The sequence below is a fragment of the Trichomycterus rosablanca genome, chromosome 26 (genome assembly GCF_030014385.1).
Source record: "Trichomycterus rosablanca isolate fTriRos1 chromosome 26, fTriRos1.hap1, whole genome shotgun sequence".
Lineage (NCBI taxonomy): Eukaryota > Metazoa > Chordata > Actinopteri > Siluriformes > Trichomycteridae > Trichomycterus > Trichomycterus rosablanca.
Window position 1 is genome coordinate 5,078,430 of NC_086013.1, and position 16,329 is coordinate 5,094,758.

The 16,329-nt window shown below is 43.6% G+C and overlaps 2 protein-coding genes across 2 annotated transcripts in view; one reads left to right on the forward strand and one right to left on the reverse strand.

The window, feature by feature from the left end:
* Window positions 1-1,118: 1,118 nt before the first annotated feature.
* LOC134303707 (uncharacterized) lies at window positions 1,119-7,011 on the reverse strand. Its single transcript, XM_062989181.1, has 10 exons — window positions 6,931-7,011; window positions 4,566-4,661; window positions 4,271-4,432; window positions 4,083-4,172; window positions 3,832-3,950; window positions 3,685-3,733; window positions 3,338-3,591; window positions 2,220-3,253; window positions 1,980-2,120; window positions 1,119-1,875 (listed from the first exon to the last, which is right to left on the reverse strand). The coding sequence occupies exons 1-10, from the start codon at window positions 7,009-7,011 to the stop codon at window positions 1,769-1,771; spliced, it is 2,133 nt and encodes a 710-aa protein (XP_062845251.1). The 3' UTR covers window positions 1,119-1,768.
* A 3,739-nt stretch (window positions 7,012-10,750) lies between these two features.
* Window positions 10,751-16,329, forward strand: part of si:dkey-34e4.1 (carboxyl-terminal PDZ ligand of neuronal nitric oxide synthase protein) — a 35,262-nt gene continuing 29,683 nt past the window's right edge. Inside the window, exons 1-2 of the mRNA XM_062989184.1 lie at window positions 10,751-10,855; window positions 14,453-14,524. Coding sequence (XP_062845254.1) covers window positions 10,751-10,855; window positions 14,453-14,524 — 177 coding nt within the window. The remainder of the gene's footprint in view (window positions 10,856-14,452; window positions 14,525-16,329) is intronic.

Consider the following 16,329-nt stretch of genomic DNA (forward strand, 5'->3'; position numbering starts at 1 on the left):
CCGAGTCGAGTCGCGAGTCTTTAGGCTAGGGTCCGAGTCGAGTCGCGAGTCTTTAGGCTAGGGTCCGAGTCGAGTCGCGAGTCTTTAGGCTAGGGTCCGAGTCGAGTCGCGAGTCTTTAGGCTAGGGTCCGAGTCGAGTCGCGAGTCTTTAGGCTAGGGTCCGAGTCGAGTCACGAGTCTTTAGGCTAGAGTCCGAGTTGCGAGTCGAGTCACAAGTCTTTAGGCTAGAGTCCGAGTCGAGAGTCTTTAGGTTAGGGTCCGAGTCGAGTCATGTGCTCATAATTAAAAACCTCCAAACTTTTCCCGGTCGTGAAGTATAACACAAACTCATTAGAAAGCCAATCAAGCGTTTCATTGGCACGTCATCTGTGTGACGCAAACTGAATAAATGCAAACAACAGCATTTCTTATTAAAAAATGAATCAAAAGGTCTGATTGGTTCAGAAAGTGCTCTTTCAACCATTGACACCAATTTTGTAGGAGCGTGTTCTATTCACCCCAGTTGTTCCTGTGAAGTGCACACTAAATGAGATTCCAATCCAAAGGTAATGAAAATGTTCAAATGAAGTGAACTTCACACTGTTTAGGGAGTAGGGAGCGACGCTTCATCACTACGCCGGAAGCTGGCTGGAACATTCACCCATTGCGTGCGTTGCGGGTCAAGACGGCCAAAACGGGTTGTCACATGTAAAAGACGGGTTAATCGTCACTGAGACTTTTGTTGTTCACGAGTAATTTTTTTTACGAGTCATGAGTCGAGTCTGAGTCATTTGAAACGAGTCTGAGTTGAGTCTGAAGAGCAGGTAACCTGGCATTGCACAAGCAAGTCCTTAATTCTGGACAATCAGTCTTATGTCCTATGTAGGATCCAAGAGGTATAGGGTTTCATACCAATCAGACCCCTGATTTCACCCAAGTGTTATCAGATGGTTTTGGTCTTTGAATGACTAATCGATTGGATCCAATAAAAACCTATACACACAGACCCCTTGTTTTACAAGATCAAATACCAGGATCCTGAGTCTAGTTACCTCTTAAACATTCAACAATCAGTCTGTTCGAAAACAAAAATGCTGCTGTGTGTGAAATCTAAGACAAACATGAATTTTGGCACCAAGTTTAGAACTTTATTTAATATGCTTTATTTGATACTGGCTGAAAACCCCGGTGAGAAGACGACGTCTACAGTTCTCATCCTCCTCTGGCTGACGGTATTGGAGAAGAAACGCAGCTGGTACAACTTAGCACTTGGTCATGTGACTTCATGATTTAACACACCTAGCTAGATCATCACCATGGACATACTGTAACTTGGTGAGGTTTTTTTACAGAGAAGCAGAAACAATGTCTTCTTGATGTCTTCGTACCACAGTCACCATGGAATCCTGCGACCAAAGGTACTCAGAAAGACTCAGCACAGATGCTGGTGCGATGAGTAGCACCAAGCCAAGATGGGACAAAGTAAGACTGTGGTACCAAACAAAACTCTGGTACAGCAGAGCTCTCAATAACGGAGCTCATGACTCAGAACCAAAGTAGAGTAAGGAACAACATTGACCCCATATAAGGGAGATCACAGTAGTCCCAGGTGAACGCTGGTTGGAATCAAAGGAAGGCAGCTTCCTACTGAGAGAAGTCTAAGAACATTGAAGACTTGATGGTGAAACGTGGTTCCTCAGGTTTCTCTGAGAGCCCAAGCAAGACGTGTCCCTGATAATGATCTAGCTAAGGAGTGTCTGATCGTGCTCAGTCGTGCGTGATGGTAAAATCAGATCGGGTGAATCTTGTTGGAGCGCCTGGTGAACGTCCGATTCAAAGCTTTCCAGGCCCTTCTGAAGAAATTGCGATCTTTGGGCGTCTTCTTCTGTTTGGTGCCTTTGGATGAGAGAAAAGATAAAGAGGAATAAATGATTAAAATAATACAGCATGAACTTTGATCATTATTCGTACATAGAGCATTATGTCAAACATGTACTCACCAGTTGGGTTCACATCAGGAGTGTCGCTGGTTGAAGCATCTGCAGCACCCAGAGCATCAGAATCACTTCCACCAGTCTTAGGGACGTCTGTAGTGCTGGTGTTTTTTAAGGGCGTGTCCTCTGCGCTCTCGTTTTCTGCCTCTGTTACATGAATAAATGTAATTTAGAAATGACATCCAACAGAGCTCACAGAGTATTTCGAAATAAGTAGAAATATTAATGGGGAATACTGTATCTTACCAGTTTGTAGAAGAGAGCGAATCTTCATGACCTCCTCTGCGATTAAAGCACGTAGCCACAAATCTAGATGGGTTTCAGTCAGCAGTTCCAGCCAGTTCTGGTCATCAGAGCATGACTTAAATATGTTGAACTTATCTAGGAACCAAGAACTGATAGTATCTCCAGCTTCATCTGTAAGTTCACTGTCCGAACCAGACTGAGCATAATCATCTGAACATGAAGACCTGGATGAGTTGAGCTGATTGCCCTCCAAGCTGGGTGATTCCTGAATCTGCTTCAGGATGCCACTGATAACCTCATTGATGGCATCCGTGTTCTCTGGTGAGTAGGTTAGAATCAAAGACTCATCCGATAACTTCTTTTGGAGTTCCACCAGAGTCTGACTTACGACCTTCATTGCTTCTAAGCTCAGCTGGGAATCGGAACCTGAGCATGAACTCTGGGTCGGACTCTGGCTTTTGCTCATGGTGCCATAACATGCCAACAGGTCTGATTCAACAGATTCGTTTGATGGTTTCTGCAGTGGTAGAAGTCCTTCACCTTCAAGCACTGATATCACCGTGTTCAGGGCGTGTCCGACAACATGCTCACTGAGTTTATCTAATCGTACATGTTTTGTACATGTAGTTGGGCTGGTAGCGGACTGGCACATTCTACCAGGTCTGAATTCTAGTGAGGTGATCTCAGAGTCCTCGGGATTAGAGAGCTGAAGGGTAGGTCTCGTTTCTTCATGAGTTGTAGTGACATTCCTCTCTGTGATACGTTCAGGAGAGGAAACGGGAGACACTGACGGACTCGGAGGTTCGAGATCCAAGTCAGAGTTCTCAAAATCGTCAGCCTTGTTACAACATGTTATCAAGGACACAGAACCGTTCAGGACGTCCAGCACCAACTTCTCAGCCGTCGTTAGCAAGGGGGGTGAATTCACAGCATCGTTGGAGGAGGTCATTACAGAGGAACTCGCTGATTTTGAGCCCAGGTCTAGAAGATCCTCCAGTATTGCAGCACCTCCATCAGTCAACTGACTGGTCTTCCTATCACATGAAACCAACAATAAATGTTAAGTCATGCACATAAAATGGCACAGCTTTTATTCACTGTTTAACTCGTGAACTTACTGGATTGAGTTCCCAGTGCGTGGAGACACAAGTGAGGAGCCACGGCCGAAATCCTGAGCCAACGTGCTGCCCTTGGCCTGGTGAGCGGTCATTAAGGTCGATTCAGGCGAGCAGGATGGTTCAAATATTCCTTCTTCTAGGTTTTTCACTCCAGATGGAAGGTCCATTGGCGGGATACGACGTTCAATCCGGAGCTCTCTGAGAACTTCCTTCTCTAGTTCGTCCAACTGGATTCTTTGAGTCGCCTCCCAGGCCTAAGCACATTCATTTAAATCATAGTTTTATTAGCAATAATACCACCCAACCCCCATTCTGATTAAAGTGTAGTAGCGTACTGTAGTTCTTACCATTTCAGCATTGTTCAGATTGCTGCCTTGTGTTATGATTTTCTTGTAGCTTTACATAGAAAAATAAACATCAATTAAAAATGTTAATATGAATGAATTAGTAAAGGATTAATAAATGATGGACCCACTAAAATAAAAAAAACATACATTTTCCTGAAGGTGGTTCTGCCTCTATGGATGAGCAAGTCCTTCAGATGAGCTGTGCTGATGTTCTCAGGAACCTCACCATCAAGTTTTAGCACCATGAACTTCTTCAGGAGCTTCTTCTACAATCACAAGTGATCATTTAATTTAAAAGCACTGTAAGCCCCACCTTACTTTAACACTAATGTATTTTACTTTGCTGGCTCAAAGTGGTTTTGAAGATGGTGGTTTAAACACTCCAGGCTTCATGTTACCTGTTCTTGCTGGAAAAGTTTGTCCCAGCTGTGCTGAACTCTTTGGATGTAGCGCACGTACCGATTCAGCTCTTTCAGCGAGCACAGGACCTAAAAGAAACACCAACGCTAGTTCAGAGGTGCCTGCAGACGTGTTAAAGACACATTAAAGTAGTGAAATGCTCAGTTCCTATTCCTAATGTGGGCACCTGATCGTCCTGGGTGATGAGGCCCTGTTTAAAAAGATGCTCCTTTCTTTTGGGCTTATTGAAGAATTTCTTCAAGTGTGGATCATGGAGGCTGTTGTAGGATCCACACGTCACTTCGACGTCCTTGTCCGACGTGTCAAATTCTACCGGTTCGACATACAGCTAACAAATACAGTGCAATATTACTTACAAAGCATAATCAATCCAAAACAAAAGTGTCTGATCTATTTACTGATTTAGTAATTAAGTCCAACGATTATAAAGAGTCCAGAGTAAAACTTGTTTAGATGCTCACGCTTCGTCCTAATTTGCCCCTGAAATACTCTAACAGACGCTCCTGGGGAACAGGAACCTTTGGGTGGACGACGTCCACTTTGTTCACTCGACGCATCTGGAAGCACAAAAGACACAAAATTGGGTTGAATTTCATATTAGAGCTTTTTAAAGGAACACACAAGTTCTCAAATGTATCCACACAAAAGTGTGAGTAAATATATTTACATTTATAAGCATTAAGATTTAAGATTAAAGGCATTATTGGCTGCTATATATACAGGCCTACACACACACACATACTGTATATATATATATATATATATATATATATATATATATATACATACATATATATATATATATATATATATATATATATACATATATATATATATATATATATATATATATATATATATATATATATATACACATATATATCTATATATATATATATATACATATATATATATATATATATATATATATATATACAGTGTATCACAAAAGTGAGTACACCCCTCACATTTCTGCAGATATTTAAGTATATCTTTTCATGGGACAACACTGACAAAATGACACTTTGACACAATGAAAAGTAGTCTGTGTGCAGCTTATATAACAGTGTAAATTTATTCTTCCCTCAAAATAACTCAATATACAGCCATTAATGTCTAAACCACCGGCAACAAAAGTGAGTACACCCCTTAGTGAAAGTTCCTGAAGTGTCAATATTTTGTGTGGCCACCATTATTTCCCAGAACTGCCTTAACTCTCCTGGGCATGGAGTTTACCAGAGCTTCACAGGTTGCCACTGGAATGCTTTTCCACTCCTCCATGACGACATCACGGAGCTGGCGGATATTCGAGACTTTGCGCTCCTTTACCTTCCGCTTGAGGATGCCCCAAAGATGTTCTATTGGGTTTAGGTCTGGAGACATGCTTGGCCAGTCCATCACCTTAACCCTCAGCCTCTTCAATAAAGCAGTGGTCATCTTAGAGGTGTGTTTGGGGTCATTATCATGCTGGAACACTGCCCTGCGACCCAGTTTCCGGAGGGAGGGGATCATGCTCTGCTTCAGTATTTCACAGTACATATTGGAGTTCATGTGTCCCTCAATGAAATGTAACTCCCCAACACCTGCTGCACTCATGCAGCCCCAGACCATGGCATTCCCACCACCATGCTTGACTGTAGGCATGACACACTTATCTTTGTACTCCTCACCTGATTGCCGCCACACATGCTTGAGACCATCTGAACCAAACAAATTAATCTTGGTCTCATCAGACCATAGGACATGGTTCCAGTAATCCATGTCCTTTGTTGACATGTCTTCAGCAAACTGTTTGCGGGCTTTCTCGTATAGAGACTTCAGAAGAGGCTTCCTTCTGGGGTGACAGCCATGCAGACCAATTTGATGTAGTGTGCGGCGTATGGTCTGAGCACTGACAGGCTGACCCCCCACCTTTTCAATCTCTGCAGCAATGCTGACAGCACTCCTGCGCCTATCTTTCTAAGACAGCAGTTGGATGTGACGCTGAGCACGTGCACTCAGCTTCTTTGGACGACCAACGCGAGGTCTGTTCTGAGTGGACCCTGCTCTTTTAAAACGCTGGATGATCTTGGCCACTGTGCTGCAGCTCAGTTTCAGGGTGTTGGCAATCTTCTTGTAGCCTTGGCCATCTTCATGTAGCACAACAATTCGTCTTTTAAGATCCTTAGAGAGTTCTTTGCCATGCGGTGCCATGTTGGAACTTTCAGTGACCAGTATGAGAGAGTGTGAGAGCTGTACTACTAAATTGAACACACCTGCTCCCTATGAACACCTGAGACCTAGTAACACTAACAAATCACATGACATTTTGGAGGGAAAATGACAAGCAGTGCTCAATTTGGACATTTAGGGGTGTAGTCTCTTAGGGGTGTACTCACTTTTGTTGCCGGTGGTTTAGACATTAATGGCTGTATATTGAGTTATTTTGAGGGAAGAATAAATTTACACTGTTATATAAGCTGCACACAGACTACTTTTCATTGTGTCAAAGTGTCATTTTGTCAGTGTTGTCCCATGAAAAGATATACTTAAATATCTGCAGAAATGTGAGGGGTGTACTCACTTTTGTGATACACTGTACATATATATATATATATACACACATATATATATATATATATATATATATATATATATATATATATATATATATACACATATACACATATACACAAACCCAGTTTTAATATTATATAGCAAAGAAAGAGTAAAAGTGAATCAACATCTTAAATATATTGTAAATTATACTTAATATTTAATTAATTAAGCTTTATTAGTGATAAAAGAACTGATTTATTAATGAATTCATCGATTAGCTGCACTCACATCTCTCTGCTTCTCGTTACTCCACAGTAAGTAGAAATGAAGCTGATTCTCCTCGCGCTCAGGTAATGCAGCCACGCGCATTGTGACGTCACCATAGAACGGTTGGTAATTTGGTTCAAAAGCAGGAGCGCGTCACGAGTCACGTGTTCAGTTACTGTGGTGTAGCAGTAACTGGGTTATTGGGAGAACTGGGATCGGTCCTCACCCTCCTATTCATGTGGATCATTCCCAGTTTCCTACTAACCTCAACACACCTCCATTATATTTTATGGAATTGAAGATTATAGGGTGCATGTTAAAGCCTTATCCAGTAGATGGAGACATCATCTTATAAACGACACACACACTATGGTCAAAAGTATGTGGACACGCTTCTTAAGTAGTGAATGTAGGCGTTTTTCAAGCACACACACTGCTAAATCAATCAGATTCGATTTGATCAATTTAAAACGTTGACAATGTGCACAGTATAAAGACTTGGCATTCATTCAAGCCCACAGCTGCCCAGTGTCAAACACAGCAGTTGTAACAATGTTGTGACTAGTTTGTTTGTTTATTAGGATTTAAACGTCATGTTTTACACTTTGGTTACTCTTATGACAGGAAAGGTAAGTTACCCATTACAAGGTTCATCAGTTCACAAGGTTATATCGAACACAGTCATGGACAATGGGGAGAACATGCAAACTCCACACAGGAAGGACACGGACCGCCCCACCTGGGGATCAAACCCAGGACCTTTTTATGCTGTGAGACGACAGTGCTAGCCACTGAGCCACCATGCCACCAATGAATGAAAGAAAGAAAGACAGACAGACAGATTGAATAAAATAGACAGAAAAAAGACAGACAGAAAGAAAGAAATGAATGAAAGACAAACAGAAAGAAAGACGGACAGACAGACAGACAGACAGACAGACGGACGGACGGACAGACAGACAGACAGACAGACAGACAGACAGACAGACAGACAGACAGACAGAAAGAAAGAAAGAGACAGACTAAGTAAAAGACAGACAAATAGACAGAAAGACAGACAGTGGGTGTGTTCGAAAAGCTAGTGAGCTCTCTACATAGGCAGCATTTTACGTCATCCTGTGCGCGCTCCCGAGAAGGAGGCTGTTTGAAATCCTAGATTCCCTAAAATCCACACTTCTGAGGTATCTTCATATTTCAATGTTATTTTGGCTGAAGAACGAGTGAGCATCCGACGCTGCCTTAGTGATCAAGACAATCCCAGAATTCATGGCTGACAGGGCGGAGAAACGAATGGAGTTATTTTCAAACGTAAATAAAATATTACGGATTTTTAACTTGTATAAACTTGTACCGAGTGTTTTTATTTGCAAGTTCGGGCTTGTCAGGAAATTTAACCGTTATCGGTACATGAAGGGAGATGTTATATTGACGTTAACGTGCTGTGCTACCTCAGTTTATTGGTTTTAATGGCGAGATGCTAAATGCTAAACGTGAAATGCTAATCCCGATGGAATCGCTGTCGTTAAGTAGTGCGTTCGAATAACCTGACTTATACAGTATGTCACTGACTTATTAGAATCCTCTCTACTAAGTCAGCTGCCTATGTAGACAGTAAGACAGCAAGGCAGCTCCCTAGGTTTTCGAACACACCCAGAATGTTAGACAGACTGAATGAAAGACAGACAGACAGACTGAATGAAAGACAAACAGACAGACAGAAAGAAAGACTACACGGTTGTGTTTGCTGGGACTTCCATATGCTGCAAATAAAGAATTGTTACAGCCTTTAACGGTTGTTACAGTGGTCCGACAGTGTAATTGTATTAGCTGGAGTAATGTTCCTGTCCTTATACTTTTGGTCAGGTAGTGTGAGTGTTTATTGACATTTATTTTATTATTTTTAACAAACCACCACAGCTGCCCCATACATCCCAACAGGACTACAGAAATGTATTTATTCATTTGTTTACCACCACTATCATGGTCAGGGTCACGATGGGTCTGATTTGTTGTGCAAATGACAGGAAACACTAGAGACAGGTTGCCAGGTTATCACAGGTCACACACACATTCAAAGAGCCAGATATACACCGATCAGCCATAACATTAAAACCACCTCCTTGTTTCTACACATACTGACTGTAGTCCATCTGTTTCTCTACATGGTTTGTTAGCCCCCTTTCATGCTGTTCTTCAATGGTCAGGACCCCCACAGGACCACCACAGAGCAGGTATTATTTAGGTGCTGGATCATTCTCAGCACTGCAGTGACACTGACATGGTGGTGGTGGTGTGTTAGTGTGTGTTGTGCTGATATGAGTGGATCAGACACAGCAGCAATAATGGAGTTTTTAAACACCTCACTGTCCCTGCTGGACTGAGAATAGTCCACCAACCAAATATATCCAGCCAACGGCGCCCCGTGGGCAGTGTGCTGTGACCACTGATGAAGGTCTAGAAGATGACCAAGTCAAACAGCAGCAGTAGATGAGCGATCATCTCTGACTTTATATCTACAAGGTGGACCGACTAGGTAGGAGTGTCTAATAGAGTGGACAGTGAGTGGACACTGTATTTAAAAACTCCAGCAGCGCTGCTGTGTCTGATCCACTCATACCAGCACAACACACACTAACACACCACCACCATGTCAGTGTCACTGCAGTGCTGAGAATGATCCACCACCTAAATAATACCTGCTCTGTGGTGGTCCTGTGGGGGTCCCGACTATTGAAGAACAGGGTGAGAACAGGGTGAAATCAGGCTAAAAAGGTATGGACTTGTGGGAAGAAACCAGAGCACCCAGAAGAAACCCACGAGTACAGAGGGAGACCATGCAGACTTCATACAGAAAGGCTGTCTGGCCGCTACCCCTTAGCACACGTGTCGCGGTTTTCCAACAAGTGATGTTGAGAAATATTTACAAATAATCCTAAAATGTACAAGAAGAGAAAGAAGCAGAAGGAGGTAATTTAATGGAAGATGGGATGAAGTTTGTGCTTCAAGAAGAAAAAATGGTACGTCTCGTGTTATGAGGCCGTGTCTGTGGTAAAGGAGTACAATATAAATGTAGATATGCATTATAAATATAAATTATAAATTTGGCATTTTGACACCAAACACAGAATTTAGCCTCCAAGAAAAACAACAAATTGTCCAACACTTAAAAGGCAGACTGCAATCACAGCAGGAGGGCCACATCTGCATTATGTGAAAATGAGTTTGACACCCCTGCCTTAGCGCCAACCACAACAAAGCTTGTACTATCAAATGGACCTGTATGCAAAATGAACTCCGCCCGAAGGCCAAGCATTTCAGCCGAGCCCTGCCGATCTCAGCCGAGACTAGCCGAGCGTGTCAACCGAGACGAGACGAGCCGAGCGTGTCAACCGAGCCCTGCCGATCTCAGCCGAGCCGAGCGTGTCAACCGAGCTCTGCCGAACTCAGCCGAGTCGAGCCGAGCGAGTGAGTCGAGCCGAGCGTGTTAACCGAGCCCTGCCGATCTCAGCCGAGCGTTCCAGCCTGCCCGAGAACGACGAAGCTCCTGGGAATTCCGCTTCGCCTACCGGTCAAGTCCCTTAATTATTAGTTTTCAACCAGCCATTCACTTTTGTATTCGTGGGACAATTAACAGGAAAACACCAGTGCGCGTTCACAGCAGAACGAGCGGGAACGGATTCGTTTGGAAAGCGCGCTGTTTGTACTCCATTCACCGCTGACAGCCCGATCTCACAATGACTCTTCGGTGCAAGGTGAAACGTGCGGGGATTTCCGTCTTTTCGTTATAAGGATCGTGGTTGTGAACAGTTTTCCGTGGGGCGTTTATCTGTTTTCGTGGGACATGCACGGACGGAACAGGTACAACCTGGTGGACGATGCGGCAGACGCGCGAGTCCCGTTTCACAACGATGAAGCGTTTCAGCACGGCATCCACTTCCAAGCAAAGGTGAACTTAGTCCATGCATGTGGTTATATAGTAGAAATATATAGTAGTTTACAAGTGTTTACATCCTGCTGCAATCATTAGATTGGGTGCCACTGGCATACCAATAAATATACCAGGTTACATGTTTTATTTTGGCAATAACAAACAAACACCTTCATCCATAGTTCGTGTTATTAATGAAATTAAGGTGTCTTCTTACATACTGATTTAGTTTAGTTGTCCTCATAATAGAGGTAGTTGTAAGTGTCAGGCAAGGCAAGTTTATTTGTATAGCACCTTTCATACACAGTGGCAATTCAAAGTGCTTTACATAAATAAAAAAATGAATTAAAAGCATTAAAACATTCCTGAGATCTAGAACCTCAGAAAGACTTCTTGCAAACATTGTTACAATGTTTGAGAGCATGAAATTCAAACGAGAGATAAAATATTGTAAAATATACCCTACAATTTGGGAAATACGAAATTAAAACAAGAGAGAAAAGCAATTAAAACATGAAAACTAAAAGAAAATATAGTAAAATATACCCTACAATTTAGAATGTACACTACTCTATAAAAAGAATTATTAAGAGCATGAAAAACTAAAAGAAATATGGTAAAAGGGTAATAGCAAAAATTTTGAGCTCAATCATAGGCACAAGAAAAAAAGAAAAGTTTTTAACCTGGATTTAAACATTTCTACATTTAAGGAACATCTAATATCTCCTGGCAGTCTGTTCCAGTTATATGCAGCCCAACAGCTAAATGCTGCTTCACCATGTTTAGTTTGGACTCTGGGCTCAACTAGCTGACCTGAGTCCATGGATCTAAGAGATCTACTAGGTTTATATTCTCTAAACATTTCTGAGATGTATTCTGGGCCGAACCCATTCATTGATTTATAGACCAGTAGCAGCACTTTAAATTCTATTCTGTAACTAACCGGAAGCCAGTGTAGAGACAACAAAGATATCCAAACTGAAACCCAACTATGATGTAGACCAAAAACCAAAGCATTTAAGTCAAGTCAAATGTATTTATAGCGCTTTTTACAATGGACATCGTCTCAAAACAACTTTACAGAAACCAGGACCAACAGACCAAAAACCCCTACCGAGCAAGCCGAGGGCGACAGTGGCAAGGAAAAACTCCCTTAAAATTACAGGAAGAAACCTTGACAGGAACCAGCCTCAGCGGGGACCTCCATCCTTCTTGGGTGGCCTGGAGGATACTTGAAATAAATAGGATTTACACAAATCATACAAACACAAAATTAAATTGAACTGAAAGCTATGACTAGCAAAAAAATAATTGGAGTTCTTCATTGTTCAATCCAGTCTGTGATACAGTCGGTTGTAAATTCTGGACATTTTTGTTGCAAACACGCCAGGTTTCCATCACATCTAGTAGAAGCAGCACTGTTGGCACTGCAGTCTGGACTTGCAGTCTTTAACCTCCTAGATCATTTACCACTTTGTAATGTCGCAGTTCCTTTTCACCACACTTTAAAGACGTTTTGGCACCCAGGATACCGAGCGATTTAGTGTCTCAGCTTTTATTTTGTCCCGTTCTTCCTGCATACACGTCTTAAGATGTGCAACAGTACGGGGTCGTCGTTTCAAAACTGTCCACACGTTCTGTATTGGGGACAGATCAGGACTGCAGGCGGGCCAGTCCAGTACCCGTACCCTCTTCTTCCACAGCCGTGCCTTGGTTTTGCATCGTCTTGTTGAAAAATGCATGGACGTCCCTGGAAAAGATGACGTCTTGAAGGCAGCATATGTTGCTCTAAGCCGTAGCCTAGTGGTTAAGGCACAGGACTAGTAATCCAAAGGTTGCTGGTTCAAGCCCCACCACTGCTAGGTTGCTGCTGTTGGGCCCTTGAACAAGGCCCTTAACCCTCAGTTGCTCAGACTGTATACTGTAACTGTAATGATACAGCGGATAAAAGCGTCTGCTATATGCTGAAAATGTAAATGTAATGTACTTTTCTGCATTAATGCTGCCATCACAGAAGTGTAAACGATCTTTGTCAAGGGCACTGACACGACCCCATACCATGACAGACCCTGACTTTTGGACTTGTTGCTGAATAAGACCTGGAATGCTGATTCATCTGACCACAATACACGTTTCCACTGTGTGATGGTCCATCCTAGATGCCTCAGAGCCCAGAGAAGTCGACGCCGCTTCTGGACATAAGGCATCTTTTTTGCACAGTAATTTTTCCAAAGTAATCCCTCACCCATGTGGTTATATCAGCTATTGTTGAGTGGCGGTTCTTGATGCAGTACCGCCCGAGGGATGGAAGATCACGTGCGGTCAGCTTAAGCTTGCGCACTTGGCCTTTACGCACTGAAATTCCTCCATAAATCTTAATCCGCTACAGCAATTCTGATTCCCAAATATTTTGACTGGTGTGATTATTTTTAGTACCCTGCTTCACGCTTCCTTGCTCAGGGACCGTAAGGCTCACATTTTCCACTGGAGGATTAGCTTGCAGATATCACAGGTCTCTTTTTAAATGGAATCCTTGAATAATCTGACAAATGATCAGGAATTATCTCCAAAAAAATGTGCACTGTTGTGGACACACATAACACACACGCTCGTGGGCTCACTTGCTCACACACACGTTCAGGAATACCAGCTGCCTTACACCCCGAGCACCTTGTCAGTGGAGAAATGAACCAACACAGAGCCCATAAATGTTTGGCTGCCTGGCTACACAATCACAATTCACTGAGCTCCAGATGAACTGCTCTGGTCAGAACGTTGCCTGGTCAAAATGTGTGTGGGCTGGGGGTTTGAGTGGTGCGGCAGTCTAAAACAATAGGTTACCACTTTAAAGACCAGGGTTCAAGTCTTGGCGGTGCTACCAGCCTGTGTAGACACAGCTGGCCAGATGGGAAATCACAAGTCATTAGTACTGGTGGAGGAATACATAAACTTAAGAGTTTACTACTGACCAGCTAGGGAGCTAGGGCGCTGTCCAAGCAACTGGGGTTGTCGGAGTGCAGCCAAATATTAGAGTGGTAAAGTCTACCAATGCGATCCAGAGATCCAAGGTTTGAATCTCACCATTGCTATATGCCAATTGGGCATCTTCACTGGCATGATTGGCTAATAACTGCGGGGATGATGAAAACAGTCATAACTGGGGGGGAGGGGGGGGGGACTCAACAGTCCAGGCATTGGAAGGTGACCGTGACCTTTGCCAGTTGGGCATCTTTACTGGCATGATTGGCTAATTACTGTGGGGATGATCAAAACAGTCTAGGCATTGAAAGGTGACTGTGACCTTTGCCAGTTGGGCATCTTCACTGACATGATTGGCAAATAACTGGGGGGGTGGTGGGGGGGTGGATGATCAAAACAGTCCAGGCATTGGAAGGTGACCATGACCTTTGCCAGTTGGGCATCTTCATCTTCTGTTTTGAGGGATGATCAAAACAGTCTAGCCATTGGGAGGTGCACTTGTCAGTGCACTTTCAGTGCTGGTCCCAAGCCAGGAAGACCTAGGAGTTTTGCATCTGGGAGGGCATTCAGGGTAAAAAACTGTGCCAGGTCTGGTATGCGGACCGGACTAAACTTTACCCTCTACTTGTGTTACAGTATATCGGAAGTCTGGATGTCACAAGACCCAACAGTCGTATGGAAATCGTTGCTGCTATGCGAAGAATCAGGGTAAGTCAACGTTATGTCGTTTATTAGCCAATCTTACCAATGCCCACCTGCTTTCTGGGTGTCTCGGGGGAAAAGAGTGAAGAACGGAAACCCAAAACAAGTTGGGGACAGCAATGAATGAGCAGCACCCCATCGCTGCAAGGTGCCAAGATGAAAACCAGACCGGATTGAGACTGGCATAACAGTTCACAGAGAAGGCAGGTTGCCAACAGAGGAGCCGGCAACGTAACACTCAACGAGGAGCAAGTGGCTGTCTTGTGCGCCTTCATGTCCCATCTAATGCCTATAAATGGCAAGGCAGAAGGGCATGATTCTCTAACCTTGCCACCACCCCAACCCCTGACTCCCCCATTGATCTCTATGCCAAGTGGGCCTGTTACAACTTGTAACTAAACCTGTCCTAGCACCCCATCGCTGCAAGTTGCCAAGACGAGAACCAGACCGGATTGAGACTGGCATAACAGTTCACAGAGAAGGCAGGTTGCCAACAGAGGAGCCGGCAACGTAACGCTCAACGCGGGGCAAGTTGCGGTCATGTCCCATCTAACGCCTATAAATGGCAAGGCAGAAGGGCATGATTCTCTAACCATGCCACCACCCCAACCCCTGACTCCCCCACTGATCTCTACACCAAAGGCAATATTTGGCTGCACAAAAGCAGTTTCAGGAATCAAGGATGATCTTTCAAGAACAAGCTGGGGGCGGCAATGAATGAGCAGCACCCCATCGCTTCAAGGTGCCAGACCAGATCGAGACTAGCATAACAGTTCCCAGAGAAGGCAGGTTGCCAACAGAGGAGCCGGCAACGTAACGCTCAACGCGGGGCAAGTTGCGGTCATGTGCGCCTTCATGTCCCATCTAACGCCCATAAATGGCAAGGCAGAAGGGCATGATTCTCTAACATTGCCACCACCCCAACCCCTGACTCCCCCACCAATCTCCACGCCAACTAAACCTGTCCGTTAAGTATTTATTCACCTATGCATTTGGCATATTCCATTAAGAAAAGACAATATCTGGCTGTAACAGCAGTTGTAAGCATCAAGGATCATCTTTCATTGTTCTAACTGGTCACGTCTGGAAGAGCATAATGGGAAAAATCTGATCTCCTCTAAGCAGTGTAAGCAAACAGCCAACTGTATAGAGTTCGATCTACTGTATAGTCGATCCAATCCTTCTACCTACCAGCGTGTGTGTACAAGTTTAAGTAGGGTTTGACCTTGAACTCGGTGCACCTAGCTGTGGTTGCTCTGTATGGAGCATACTGGCTTTATTTACACACACACACACACACACACACACACACACACACACACACACACACACAAATATTCAGACAAACAGTGAAAGCAAAATGGGCTACATTAACAGCCAACTGACTTTTAAAGTGGCACTATGATTGGGCATCACCTGGCTAACAAATTACTCGTAATGTTAGCGCTAAGTATGCTTAAGTCCACCGCCCCCTTCTTATTCGCTACTAACCAGGGTCCCTACACAGCATCGAAGACCCCACCCCCTTTTTTAGTCCGGTCTTTTCCTCACCCAACAGACTAGTTTTAGTAGCAGGCCAGTTTAATCTGCAGCAGGCACTGCCAATTGTACCAGACGACCAGTAGCAGAGCTGAGACTTGAACTCGGAGAGCTCCTTTTGAACTAGAGGGCACAAATTCCCACAGACATACTTCAATACATACTTGTGAGAAGCCTTTCCAGAAGAGTGGCTGTTATAGCTGGAAAGATCACAAAGATCACTTCTATTATAATACCATTTATTGTTTAAATAGGATGTCCAACACGCACAT

What these genes read in the sequence shown, in the direction of transcription:
- LOC134303707 (XM_062989181.1), bottom strand. Translation starts at nt 7,011, where the DNA reads ATGCGCGTGGCTGCATTACCTGAGCGCGAGGAGAATCAGCTTCATTTC. An exon ending in TCATCACCCAGGACGATCAG is followed by an intron (nt 4,173 to 4,270) that starts GTGCCCACATTA and finishes TGTTTCTTTTAG; the next exon opens with GTCCTGTGCTCGCTGAAAGA. An exon ending in CGCACTGGGAACTCAATCCA is followed by an intron (nt 3,254 to 3,337) that starts GTAAGTTCACGA and finishes TTCATGTGATAG; the next exon opens with GAAGACCAGTCAGTTGACTG.